At 42.2% G+C, this 14350-nt stretch overlaps 2 protein-coding genes across 10 annotated transcripts in view; one reads left to right on the top strand and one right to left on the bottom strand.

Annotated features, from left to right (window-relative positions):
- The window catches only part of col4a6 (collagen, type IV, alpha 6), a 90803-nt gene extending 88591 nt beyond the window's left edge, over positions 1-2212 (bottom strand). For 6 of the 7 annotated variants that reach the window (XM_020623699.1, XM_020623701.1, XM_020623702.1 and 3 more), the window contains exons 1-3: positions 2087-2212; positions 1834-1952; positions 1607-1652 (exon numbers count right to left, since the gene is read on the bottom strand). In XM_020623699.1, the coding sequence (XP_020479355.1) occupies positions 1607-1652; positions 1834-1844 (57 nt within the window). In that variant the 5' untranslated portion in view covers positions 1845-1952; positions 2087-2212. The remainder of the gene's footprint in view (positions 1-1606; positions 1653-1833; positions 1953-2086) is intronic. The other variant, XM_020623700.1, reaches the window with a different exon arrangement.
- Positions 2213-3589: 1377 nt separating this feature from the next.
- The window catches only part of col4a5 (collagen, type IV, alpha 5 (Alport syndrome)), a 44469-nt gene continuing 33708 nt past the window's right edge, over positions 3590-14350 (top strand). For all 3 annotated transcript variants that reach the window (XM_020623708.1, XM_020623707.1, XM_020623706.1), the window contains exon 1: positions 3590-3950. In XM_020623708.1, coding sequence (XP_020479364.1) covers positions 3870-3950 — 81 coding nt within the window. In that variant the 5' untranslated portion in view covers positions 3590-3869. The remainder of the gene's footprint in view (positions 3951-14350) is intronic.

Raw genomic sequence — 14350 nt, 5'->3', positions numbered from 1 at the left:
CTGTGTAGTATGGGGCTAGCCCAACCGAGGGGATATAATGTATAGGCCTGGTGGGTTCAGGGTCTTTCATCGTTCAGCTGCCTGCGAGCAGTTTGGAGGTGCAAGATGCCTGAGCGTGTAATGTTAATTTTTACCTGTGTTCATGGAACAAATCAGCACTGTTTTGTAGTTACTTGGACTGTCTCGTCTCTCAGAGTCAGTATGGTAAAAAGTACCGGGTACAACACTTCCTTTAATTTCACTCACTGCCTCTGCTCTGATAAAGCTGATGATGTACAGTTAGTTTTGGCCACCTGTGCTTGAAATGGCATGTAATCATTATATCACAACACACCATGGATAACAAGCAATTTGCTAGTTGCTAACTGAGAACCTTTCTAATGCTAATCTAGGTATTCTAGATCTAGGGATCTCTTTCCTAATGCAGGATGAAATGGTTGTAGTGCTGCATTGATCCTTTTGTTCACAGCTTATTTTGCCATTAGTCATCAAAGAGGCATTATTGTAACTTCAGCATGTGCTTCTTTAGTTGTATTTTACTCCAATTTCAATTCACGGGTAAATACATCCCCTATCTTCCATTTTCACTGCACAACAGAGGATGTTTTCCAGATTAACCCTGCACAACTAATGACTTTAAAAGCTGCTGCTGGTGGGTTTTGATGCAACATAATTTTAAACAGTAAGATTTGTGGAAACACGCTATAGTGTGACAGAAAGCAATAAAAATGAATATTTTGACAGTGGTAGTTTCAGAGTTTGGTAGAAATGGGAGATTTGGGTTAAAATGAAAATAAGAAACTAAGAACAAGGCATATAATGTAATATAATATAATGCAATGTAATATAATACAAAGTTTAAAAATGTCACGTGGTCAAATCACCATAACACGTGGTTTTAGAAATTGTAATTTGTGAAGCTGCACATTCTCCATCTGCAGCCCACCTAATGCTCAGCAGTGGGAAACGCTCTATAGTTGTGGCTTGTAAAGGCACGTTGCCCTAGAAATCTCCATATAGTGAATATTCATCGATGGGGTGGGGTTTGAATTGCAAATCACTGAGTGGGTGCCCTCTAATATGACCTGCCTTCTAGTCCCTTGGGCTACATGCAAGTGCAGCATTCAGTCCAAAGCTTTGAAAACAATGATCCACCTAGTGTAAAGAATGTTTGGCCCAAACAGTGCCACAATAAAAAGTACTGCAAAACACTGACTAACACGCCCTTCCAGTATTAGAGTGGGGGGAAACTTTAAGAAATGTGTAGCTTCATGTGCCAAGCTGGAGACACAGCGTGACGCACGGCAGAGACCTGTGCACAATGCAGAGCCAGATTTGGTACAGGATGAAAGTCACAAACGTGTCATTTATGCAACAAGTGACTGCCATATTTTTAAATGCTACTTTTTAAAGTTGCTTGAGTGTGCTCCCCATTCAGTTTAGCTACTTCACCATATGAGACATTAATGCGCAATAGCTTCATTAAAAGCATCTCCTGCAGCGGTGACACGGTCACAAAGCAAAAACCGTGTTCAGCTTGTGCAAACAACCCGAGTGGAGAACCACTTCACCTAAAGGAGTGTAGCAGTAAATAAATGGGACTTACTCCGTGCGTAGATCTCAGCGCCAAGGTGACTGTTACCACACAAATCCTGTCAGATAAATGAGTTTTGGTTAGTTTGTTATCTCCTGTGTTTATCCGGCAGGTTAACTGCGCCGGAGCGGGGCTAACGTAGCCTACAGCCGCGACAAACGCCGCGGCTGCTTGCAAACCCGAAACTAACTTTGAAGAAATCAGGCTGGAGTGTGATTTTAAAAGAAAGACATACTTACAAAAGTTTCATATTGATCCAACTGACAGAGGAGGAACCTCGGGTCGAGACTAGATCCCCTTGTCTTTACCAGCAATGCACTCCAAACGCACGCATCGACTGCTCCAGAAGTCCTGTCATCTACCCGGAGACAAACAAGAGGATGAAAGCGATGAAGTGGTTCCCACACAAACCCCCTTTATACACACACATTCCCGAGTACTAAAACTCAAACCTATTTCTGTGTGACTGCTTTTCATAAAATGAGAGCTTACCGAACTCACCAAAGTGGAGCAGTGAAGCGGTCGCTCCACTATCCGGGCTGTTGCGCTTCAACTCAGTGGCGCACCGCTGCAGGAGGAGGAGGGGCCAACACGTGTAATTCATTCCCCCACACCTTTGGCTACAGCAAGAGATTTTACAGACAGGCCTACTAAACAATAACCTCTATTATAAGTTTCTATAAACATTTATTGTATATTTTTTATTTATTTTGTGTATTTTCTCAATAACTTTCAGAGTTTCAAGTGACATATGAAGGTGTCAGGCGTTCACATTTTAGGGGGCACAGTTTCACAATACCATCAACATAAAACGTTTAAACTAGTAATGTATTTGCAACATAGTATAAATCATCAGAGGAGCATGTTTATGTTTTCAGTTAGTGAACTAATTATTTACTAACCAGTATTGTATTTAATAGGAATACTCAATATGTAGCTACACCTGTGCCATTGCTGTGGGGGACTGGGACACATCGCTCACAACTGCCCAGCACCTGCACCATGGAGCCCAGCATCCCGGGACATCTTACCTACACACAACCTGCCACAACTGAGGGTAGGCTGCCTGGGCTGGATGCACAGATTTTATCTGGACTGTGAGCTGAACTGTATCAAGCGCCATGCCACCAAACGCTGCATCACCACAGTCCCTGGCCAGAGTGTGAAGATGTGGGGAGAGAGGATGCTTAGAGTGACTGTTGCTGGACACACCATTGAGCACGGGTTTGGGCTGGCCAACATTTTAGAACCATGCATCATTGGCCTTGACCTGCTGGTGGAGTGGGGGCCATTGTGGATGTGGCTGGGACTACTCTCTGCCTAGGTGCAGATGTCATGACTCTCCACACTGCTGGTAGGGAAGGCCTGCGCCCGACTTCGATGCTGGAGTGGCCAGCCTGGAGTGTCATCCACACCACCAGGGTCAGCCAGGTTCTTGTCTACACCTACACTGTTTTCCTAGGCAGTGTGCACTGAGAACAGGCGAGTGGGTGAGGGTTTGTGCAGGAAGAGCTACAGCCCTGCACAGAGGAAAGGTTTGTCTCCACAGTTGACCATGCAGAAGTAGACTGCAGATCTCTGAATACTGGAAGAAAAGTCCTGAAGCCTAAGACAAGAGGGCTAAAACAATGAAATGACTGACGTGTAAAAGGAAAAGCTAAGGATGATTTTCCCCCAAAGAAATTAATTTCACTTTGCACCATTCTGCCAGGAGTCCAGACTGAGTATTTGACTTGTGCAACGTACTCGGGCGTAGAAAAATGCCAAATCAAGGTTTAATGTCAAATCTTTATGGAAACCTTGAGGCGCTGCGGTGCAACGCACCATATCCCTCCGCCGTAGCGAGGTCCTTATTACTGAACATGACACTTTTTAATTGAAACGGGATTTGCGTAAAATTCTCACCTGCACTGAAATCACGCACACTGCTAATCTATTTATGACCAAATTTAAAGACGCAAATTAACCAGAATATTTATTTTAGATGCCTTGGTGTAGGTGCAGAGGGTTATATCGGTGCGCCATGCAAACCTGCCCCCATGCCGAAAGGGGCAGGTTTGATAAAGTTGAGCAGAGCAAAGTTAGAGGCGAGCGGTGCTAGAGCTAGGATCACTGTGATCCTCTGCAAGTGCAACAACAGCCAACACCGTTTTCCTTGTTATTCGCGTTTCGTCTAGGAAAAGTTTACAGGAGGAGCAAGGCTATGACATGCGAGTAGCGAGCCGTACAGTTTGTCCGTGTTAACACCGGCGGATTCTTGTTTTATTCCCCCAAGATGAATAAAGACTTGAAGCGCCTCGCTGTGCCTTTGCTCCTCCTCGCCCTGTGCGTCGCGGTGCAGCGATCCGACTCTGCGGTAAGTGCATTTCCAGTTTTTGCAGTGATTTAGAGTCTATTAACTTCTTTCCAAACGCATGAAGAACCCGGGAGACCTGCTGGTCTCAGTCAGCCGGCGCCGGGACACCACCGAAATAGAGTCTGCTTTATAACAAGTGCTTATCCTTTTGCTCTATTAATAATCCAGTAGCTGTCTTCGTTTGTTGCAGTGAAAACAATCATGTAATTAGACCAATTATACACCTTTGTCACCTTTGTGCTGAGCTTTTGTGGTAGTTTTGAAGGATAGGGACCCATGAGCGCCTTCTTGGGCACTGCTTTGTAGTTTAATGGAAGATCGGACGGAGTGGTGTTCTGTTCTCTGCTCATCACGTTTCTTCTTCTCTGTCCCCTTGCAACAGCCTGCAGCAACATGCCAGCAACAGTGCTCTTATCATGCATATGTCTTTTATTCTTGTTATCATGTGAAAGATTCAGACGCAACAGTAGGCCTGTGTCTGGAAGGAGTCGCCAGTGCGCCAAATCTTCCTCTAAACGTCGGTGTTGTCTTCAGATTTAAACTATTAATTCCTGCTCTGTCATCCATGACACAGCCTGTCACCTGTCTTATGAGATGTGTTGTGCTTAATCTAATCTAGAAACACCCTAATGAAAGCCTTTTCCATCTTTGTGAGGAGAAACTGTTTTTCTCTGCGTTTGTCCAGGTGTATCTCCCCTGCAGGTGTGTTTTTATGTTGACAGCACCTGGTTACTGAAGTGAAGCTGAATAAAACCCATCGTTATTGGTTGATCTTGCTCCTAAGGCCATGTAGGTTTTAATTATGTGTGGCCTGGACAGCAGGAACATGACTTTAGTGGCTGTAGTATCAGATGATAAGGCATCTAGGTGAAATGTCTCCTTGCATGTAGGAGCAGAGACCCATGTGTGTTCTTGTGTTTATGCATACCTTTACCCTCTTCACTTTGTGTTTGTGGAACTCACCCCAGCTGCAGCTCTCAAAGTTTATATCTTTGACCTCCCCATATGACACAGCTGTATCGTCAAACTGCAGAGTAAAAGCTCTCAGCCCGTGCAAACTTCTCAAACAGGCCCAATATGCTGAATATTTACACCATGAATAATTCATGAGGACTATTAGCATGCATTTTCATACGATCCCACCCACACACCAGGCGTGTCCAATCAGGCCTGCACACCTGCAGTTCATCAGGTTTATACTGCTGCTGTGCATGGGTTTCTATCACCTCTATGGCAGCTCCATCACTGTACAGAACAACCTTTTTAAGGCTGTTAGGGTGTCATAAACATCACTCACTTTCCCTAAGTTCACAGGGAGGTCTAAGGGGAGGACAGTGAGTTAAGTTTGTTTGTAGAGAAACGTGCTGGCTGCCTCTACCGAGTTTATGCATCTTGTATACAACTGAAGTATGAAAAACTGAACACCTGAACTCAAAGACCCCTTTCCTGCATGCCAGTGATGTTGATCCGTGCATCAGATAGATTCATGTTTAATAGTTGTCTGAAAACTGGAATGTTAATTTGACTTGGTCATATGGACTCATTTTGCTCTTAGTAGAATATTTACTTCCACGCAATTATTTCAATTAGTGAAAGTCTCATTTTGAAGAAAATACCCTTTAATTAAAATGTATTTTTATAATATATAGCCACTAATAGATGACTTAGTACTGTGGAATGAGACACTGGCAAGGATCTATTCCTCTTGCACAAGACAAAATATGTACAAAAATAAAAAAGAGTAATAATTAAAGAGGTTAAAGGATCTGGTAATGGTTGTAGATTTTGGTGGTTTGTATCTCAAGCATTACTTGTTGTGCGGACACTATGGCTGCTTTGTTGCCATGGAAATTTAAAGCTAAAGGTTTAGGGGGTCCACTTTGTGCCCAGGAGTGTGACTGATCCCACTTTCTTAGAGAGGATGAGGAGGAATGGAAGGAAAAGAAGGGAAGGGGGTTGGAGAAGAGAAAGGAGCAACATTAAGCTATAAGGCAAAACGTTGTGGATGAGGGGGCCATCCTTGACCTCAGGAAAAGACGTTTGGTCTGCTTACTAACATTCTAGCTTATCTTACGGGCTCTTAGGGCAACCTTGAGCTCAGACTATTTTCACAAGAACAGAGGAGATGCTGATGAGGGAGTTTTGCAAAGGATGTTTGCCCATTTTATCTCTCTCTCTCACTCTCACACACACACACACGCAAACACCTACAGAAGACAGACAATTTGCTTTTACCCTCATTCCTACCACCCCTGCTAATGTCTTATCATCCCAATCCTCTCACTGAGGCCCCCTAGTGGAGCTTGTTTGCATGACTCAAACCTTCTAAATACCAATATTTAAGTTATTGTTGGTTGTTTATACAACTTGTTCACAGGAGTCCCTCGGTTTTTAGGCCAATCGAAGACACTAAAACTCAACAACAGGTCTGAATGTACACAGCTAAAGTAACTCACTGAAACACAAGCACATGCAGAGATATTTTCACTGTGATTCAGTTTTTAATCATTAGCCTTTTATAAAGAAGCTGCTTGTACATCACAGTTTCATAGTAGTTGGTGGTGGTGGAGTGTGTGTGTGTGTGTGTTGTATTAATCCTCTCCCAGATATGAATCTCCATTCAGTCGGGTGAGGGAGTTCAGCAGTAATGTATACCTGGAGGATTTCCTTTGAACTCGTCATGCCACACAACCACAAACACACACTTAATTTGTGCACGTGGAGACGCGCACAGAAAAGCACGCATCACAAGTATTTTTGCTGCACAGCCACCCATAGCCTCACGGGTTCCTTTGCGGTTCACATGACCCTCATTCCAGGTGGACTTTGTTGTGGGAAATCTGTCTGCTGTGTTTGTGTGCATGTGGTGACGGGGGTTAGCTAGCCATAACATCCTCGGATTGCAGAGATACATCTGTGACGTTAGCTAACACTGCAGAGCTACATCTTCAGCTCATGTTTCAGTCGAATCCTTTGCTCTTTTCTCTCGCCTTTGTTTGTGTTTTTTGTGAATTTTCCTTCTCCATCCATCTGCTATCTGTTATCTTTCCCATTCCATCTTTATCTGTTTAAGGGATCCTTAAACAGGCATGGAACAGCTTTCAAAGGACACACAGAGATGCACATCATATTTGCCTCCTTTGTGTTGTTACACTTTATAAAGTAAGGTGCAGTACTGTGTGTGTACTTTGTGTGTACAAATGTGTCTGTCTGTGTGATTCCTGATAGACGCCGTGGTGTCAATGAGCTGAAGATGCCGTTAGAATTAACAAGTGGGCAAAAGTCAATGAGAGCTAACAACAAATGTTTAGACAGCTAATTACCCATATCCACTACGAACGCTCCTCCTCCTCCTCGTTTACTTTCTCACCCACTGTCTCTATTTGCCTTTGGAAGAAGCAGAAGTCGAAGTTAGCGAAGGGTATAATGATAATAGGAGAATGGATAACATAAACAGAAATAATAAGTGGGAGTATTTAAGTAATTGTTGCAGGAAGAGAGTTTGGCCCAATCAAAGCAGTAGTATGAGATTCGAAGATGCTGCAGTAGAGTGTCAGCAATAGCAAGACTTGCATTGTGGGTAATAGGAGGTATAGTTTCAGCAATCACTAGTGATAGTAACAGTATTCAGTAGCACCGGTTGCAACAAAGGTTGCTGTAGTAATAAACACTGACACATAAACATTCCTCTTCCTGCTCAGGTTCTTTTGTTCTAGTGTGATAGTCTCATTTAATGTCTTTGCACAATATAATGTATGTCTCTTCCTACCGCTCTCTTTCCTTCCTATCAATCTCTTTCCTTCCTACCGCTCTCTTTCCTTCCTCCTCCTTTCTTTCCCTTTACTTCTTTAGTGTTAAGAGGAGGGTAAACATAGTGTGTTTGTTGGAGACATCTTAGTTTACTCCATCCCTAATTGTTTGGCCAGAGGCTTTAGAGATCAGTTGTGTCGTTTTCCACCTCCCTCCGTCCCTCCCTCCCTCCCTCCATCTTTCCACCTGTCTATCTTATTGTACCTCTTCTGTGCCTTTTGGTGGTAGTGGAAAGTAATCAAATACATTTACTCAGGTACTGTGCTTGCATACAATTTTGTGGTATCTGTGCGGACTGTATGTTGCGCTGTCGTTGGTTAAGCCCCAGAAGTCCAAAAGAGCTAAAAGTGTCAAACACTCCAAACACACACAGCTGATTTAATGTCTCCTTGGGAAAAGGTGGGAGCTACAGATTTGAAGAAGGTTTCTTTACACTGGATTTGTGGTTGAGCACGATGGAAGTGAATAAAGTCTTTGCATGACAACTTCAGGTGGCTGTAAGCTGCAGCCATCACTCTCAGTATGCATGTTTCAACTTGTTCTTCTTTCCTGACTTATTGTACAGAATGATGTTTTTAGTCTTTTCACACTTACAGAGTGTTTGTCTTTCCCTGAGACAAGCAGAAACACTAAAGAGAATAATGTGGGATTGAAACTAGATCTATCTGCCAGTGGAAATAGGTTTCCAGACATTTGCTTGTCTTGTTTGGCCCTATGTTCAGCTTTTGGGATCATCCAGATCTGAAAGTTCTGCCATTATGCGCTTTTATTTTGTGTGTTCATACCCTAATGGTTAAATCAGACATCTGGAAGTTTGACATAAGCATCAGACACTGTTCACGATAAATGAGAAATAAATAAGCAAGTTGATTAATTATTCATCGTAGATGGTGGCTTGCATTTTTCTTTACTCAGTGTTTTAGTTTGAGAACCATTTATTTACAAGCCTGTATTGATGTCCTCATACATTTAAAAGTGACAGTCAAGCTTAAACTTGTGCTCAAAAACAGATTTTTGAATTTGGAGAGCATGATTTTTTTCCTATGATCAGTTTCATCTGAATTTTGTTCTGTCTGTGTGTGTTTGGTTTTGTGTGCATGGCTGCGACCCAATGGGCTATCTGACAAGTCCACCTACACAGAGTGGTCACAAAACATCACATTCTCCTTACCTCCCTCTTTTTCTTTCTTCCCCTGTTTTCCTGGCCTCTTTTTTTTAAAACAACACCATGTCTTTCTTTCATTTTTCTTCATTAGGGCTCATTTTTTCCTCACAAAAAATGAAATTGTTGCCCCTAAGCAAACACAAAGCACTGTTTTGGAACATGTTTGGGGAATGACAAGGGTAGAGGGAGGAGAACAATCTGTGAATGAAACAGGCATAGCTTCAGGTGGGAAGCACAGAAAAACAATAAAGCTTAGACAAACTTATTGAATAACAACTGATCAAAATAGCAATGATGTAAAAAATGTAGGACTGAAATGCATGAAATAGTTTTCATCTTACAGGAAACATTTATTGTTTTGCATTCTTTTTTTGTGGGGAGAAGCCGGGAGACTTGAGTGGAGTAGATAATCTGTCTGAGCAGATCAGCAGGTGACTTTGATGTCCAAATGCCTTCAGCCTTTAGTTTTCCTCTTACCTGCTTAAACTACAAGCTCATCACACAGCATTTTTTTTTATTACTTTTTTCTGTTCAGTCCCTGTCTCCTGTTACGTATCACTTGTAAAAGCAAAAATCTGCATGTTGAGTTTCAAAGGTGTGAAAAACGCAGCCATCTCCATTCGTTTCTATGGGGCATTGCGTTCACCGCAGCCGGCACTAAGCACCGTTAAACTGGCCTGCACCTCCCTTCTTCTGGGTAGACGACAGTCTGCAGTGACATGATAATGGTTTCAACTGGACGGGTGCAAAGTATATGTAACTAAGACAAAATGAAGCGCTGCAGAGTCCACATTTCTTACTTGATTTTGCTGAGTAGCAGAGTGGGAATTACAGGGCAGGGGGCTGAGGGGGTGAACTTCCACCTAATGACAGATTCACTGTAACACAAATAGGCCTGGATTCCTAAGTTTCTTACAATAAGTAGCAACTTGTGGTTCAGGATTATAGATACTGACATGATTTATTTTGGAATCCTGGAATCTGTGATGCTTTAATTAGTGGCTGCCTATAGATGAATGCATGTCATCCGAGCTGCTTCAGAGAGGTAGAAATGTGTTTTGAGTGCTTCCACAAAACTACAACTGCATCAAAAGGTTAAATAATCTTGCTGTCTCTGAGGTGGCGGGGGAGGGCATCTGGTTCTCTCTTCTTCTCTGTTTTTCTTTCCTTGTTCTCTCTCTCTCTCTCTTTCTTGTTCCCTTACTATTTTCAATGCACTTTCCCATTCTGGACACCTGTTTCATTCATCACTGCACTGAGGAGGAAGACAGCACTTCCTCAACAACCACCAGGGAAAAAGAGTGGGCCATTGGCATGAGTGAGTGTGTATGTGTGTGTGTGTGTGGCTGGCTGCTGTTTTGTTTTTACCTGCTTACTTGTCCAGAAGAGGCCATAAACATTCAGTCCCCTCTCTGCTTCCATCCCTTGTTCCTCACCTAAAACAAACCACTGAGATCCTATGACTCTTTTCTCTCTACTGCAAAAGTGGAAGCAGTGTGATGTCAGTATCACACCTGTAGTGTGAACTGATGCATTGACTGTCCCCAACAAAACTGTTTCCTAACTATAACCAAGTAGCTGTAAGGCCCAAACTTAACTTTTGGGGCCAGAAAAACAAGTTTGTCTGAATCACTGCTGCTTTTTCTGTCTTTCATGTGTCTAGTTTTTTCTCATCTTTTTCTCTTTCACTGAAGTTCATGTCATTATACATTTCCTTCTTTCTTGGTCCATCCTCTCCTTTCCTTCCCTTTCTCCTTATCTCCATCTCCTCAATTTCTTTCAGTTCCTTTTCTCATCTTTGCTTCCTCAATCTTTCTTTTCCTGTCCTCCCCCCCCTTCCTTCTGCATCGGATCAGAATCCAGTCAGTTCCTAATTACTTGTACTGCACGTGCAGTATTCACAAATATTTTTTACACTAAGCTGTACACAGCTGTGTTTCAGTGTGTGTGTGTTCCTCAGGTGAAGGCTGGTCTCTGTTAATCCCAGTGTGCCAGCTGGTATGTGGCTAATCCTTTAGCATGCAGCCAGAGCATTGTGAAAGGTGCACGGGTGTGAGACTGAGGTCACTGTTGAAGTTTTTTTTTCTTGTTTTTAAAAGATTATATCCTCAGATGTGGATTTTTGTGTGTGAATGCATACGTGAGACAATGATTACCTGTGCTACCCCATAGCCAGGTGTTGTGCCATCTTTATTGTCAATATAGAGCGACTGAGGAAGACATTTAAAATATGAAGCAGTCATCAGACTATACCTTACATCATTTTGTGTGAGTATACAGTAAGTGTGCATTTGTGTGTGTCGACACTGAATGTAAGGCATTCTGTGTCTCCCTTGGTCAAAACAGGTAATATCAGACATCTGCTGCAGAGTGGAGAAGAGGAAAATTGAGGCGGATAAGGCAGAAAGAGTGACATAGAAAATGTCCTTGGTGTTTTTAATCAGGAGAACATTAAAAGCAAGCTTTGGGGTGACTATAGAGAACAGGGGATCCCTCCTGTTGCATGATACAAAAAACGTTCTGCAGACTGTGGAAAAGAAAGAAAGAAATGGGGGATTAAATGTTATTGGTTATTAGGCTGAGTCCCCTTTAAATTATCTTATAAAAACATGTGATTGCATTGTTTATCACAAAATGCACAGGGTTTGTCTACAATTCTCAGGTTGAGATTAGTCATGTGTCTTATGTCAATCTCTCTTTTTCTTGCTTTTTAGTGCAAAACCACCAAGCGGTTCAACTGCTGCGCTGAACTGCGTCTCATTAGAAGCTGTTTAAGTGAGGATATTTAGGAGAAATGTAGGCAGGCCAGGAACCTGCTGTGACCTGCCTCTTCACAAGATCAGATCAGACGCTGAGGGCTGGAGAAGAAAGAGAGAGAGTGTGCTCAGCTGTGTGTGCATCTGGGTCAAACTGCAGCTAAAAACACAGTCAGCACCTAAAATGTAAATCCTACTCATAAACCAAAGCGAAACACAGACAACTTGTATAAGTCTTCTTAATCTCCACTTTATTTCTCTTGGCAATATGCTAACATCAAGACGTAGTCAAGTTTCAGTGAGGGAAGACTCCTTTCTTTGTTTCCAATTTAACATTGAGATATTATGTTCTTTTCTGACAAAATGTTCACCACTGTTACAATATTTTCAATGTGGCCTGTTCGTTTATGTGCAGACATGGAAAATAAATAAATTCAATAGCCAAAGCAGCAACAGTACATTTTTTAATGGACCTCACCAGAATTTAGTTACAGTCATGGCACTTGGGCAGTTAATTGTTTATCATTTACTTTTGTCCCTTTAATGTTTAAATTATGTACAGTGTAAAAAGTCTAACCTGTGACTGAGATGCTTTGGCAAAACTGTCCTCTTAATCATTTACTTGTACACATCTACCCTTGTTACCGCCCTCACGTGGCAAAAATGTGAAATTATACATGGACAGGTACAGTAAAAGCATCGTGTGTGCACACGACTATGTAGCCAAAAGTACCTGTTCACATAGTTGAGTGTATTTTTGCTTTTTATTGCTGTTTTGGTTTGGAACATTCAACACAGCAAAACATTAAAATTCATGAAACGTCATTCGTATATTAGATATGTTTAAATCAATAAAACATATTGAAGTGCAAGAGGTTTACATTTAAATGGAGAAGAGTGGAGGACATTAATCTAATCACATACTAATCGCATACGGACATGAGGTTGAGGCGTCCATGTTTGTCCAGGCTTTTCCGCGTTTAGCAGAGCCTAATAGAACTTCCGCTCCCAGTCGGAGTGAAGCTTAAAGCAGGTGAACGAGTGCAGGAGACTCAGCTGTTCATCCCTCTTTACAGTCTAAACACGGTCACATCAGATGCAATCTAAATGAAAACTAACTCCACAGTAGCAGCCATGTGTTTCCCTCCTCTCCCACTATCCCACAGAGACGTTACAGGGACATCTAGTGCCATCTTGTTTTGTCTACTGCTCATCCAAGCAGTGATACACCTCAGCGTGCAGCGGTTTGCTTATTTTATGTACAGTAGATGGCAAAGTCTGATATGGTTAAAAGTAAATAGAGTCACTGATTGTGATTTGTTTGGCTTGGAGTTTTTGGCTGAGGTTTCTTTTTTGTCTCAGGTTGAACAATCTCTAGTAGAAAAGTACAAGAGGATGTGTTTATGAAACAGTTCATGGATGCAGTACCTTTGTTGTGTGGAACAGACTGCACCCTTGTGCTTTTGATAATTTAAGTCCAAGGGAAGCGCTACAGCAATTAGGACCACACAGATGTGCCTGTGTATTGGGATTATACCTTCCAACTTTCCAGTTTTGATGTTTGCTTTGTGAACCTAAATGCATCATTCAGTCCTAACCCAGGCCAAATCCCACAAGTCAGATCTTATCAGTGTGATTTCCGCATATTTAAATAATTAAGATGTTTTGTTGTTGTTTTACTTTTGTCTCCTTCCTCCCGCTCCCTGCTTTCATTCTTCATGGTTGACTTCTTACCTCTGTCAACAACTCTATCTCCTCTTCCTACTATACCTGTCTCCTGTCACTCGGTCCCCAGGCTACACATATCCTCATATTCAGCTGGCAAGTGCTGCCACTCCCCTGTTTCATTCCGTGTTCCCTGTAGCTATGCTGCACCTTTCCAAGTGCTGATGTTCGTGCAGCATTGTAGAGAGAGGTACCAGGGCATGTTTAAACCTGTGTTAGGCAGGGCCAGGCCAGGCGGGGTTAAGATGGGCAGGGATAGAGGAATTCCACCCCCTTTTGCATACATGAGCCACGTGAAGCTCTGATAGAAACCACCGATATATCAGGTAGAATAGTTAGCTGTGCATATTTGCAAATTCTATGTTTCTCTTGCACCATTCTGTAGATTTGCAGCCTGTAAATCACATCAATTTTGATTTTTATTCCAACAGGAACTTTAAAAAGCTCTCTTCAGCCCAAAAATCAATAAAAGTAGCAACAACTGGAGTACTACAGTGATTTACAGGTGCTAATATTGACAGCATGTACTAGTTTCATGATTATTTGAACTTGAACAGCTATTTAGTAACCTACACTTTCCCTGTATCCATTTGTCAGAGGAGTCTACTTCTTTTCCAAACCTTTATGAGTTTTTATTAGAATTAAAAGTTTGTAGTAAAACAACATTAAAATTAAAATTAAAAAAATTACTTTCAGTCATAGTTTTGTGTTTCTGATTTGAAAACCAGTGAAGGATGCAGTTTTCACACTTGATTCGGTTCCCATACACCTGCTGTCAGGTTTGCTCGGCCGCTCTGCCTCCCTCACCTTTCCTACTGTCTCTTGCCCAATTACTTTATCACGTTCACCTGTTCCTCACTCCCTTATCACCAGCTGTACTTGATTAGGTCACTCACTATTTTACCCGGTTTCACTCCTCAGTCACTTGCCAGTTCTTTCTAGTC

The sequence above is a fragment of the Monopterus albus genome, unplaced genomic scaffold (genome assembly GCF_001952655.1).
Source record: "Monopterus albus unplaced genomic scaffold, M_albus_1.0 scaffold308.1, whole genome shotgun sequence".
Taxonomy (NCBI): Eukaryota; Metazoa; Chordata; class Actinopteri; order Synbranchiformes; family Synbranchidae; genus Monopterus; species Monopterus albus.
The sequence above is the reverse complement of the archived record's forward strand: the minus strand, read 5'-3'. Positions and strand labels throughout refer to the sequence as shown.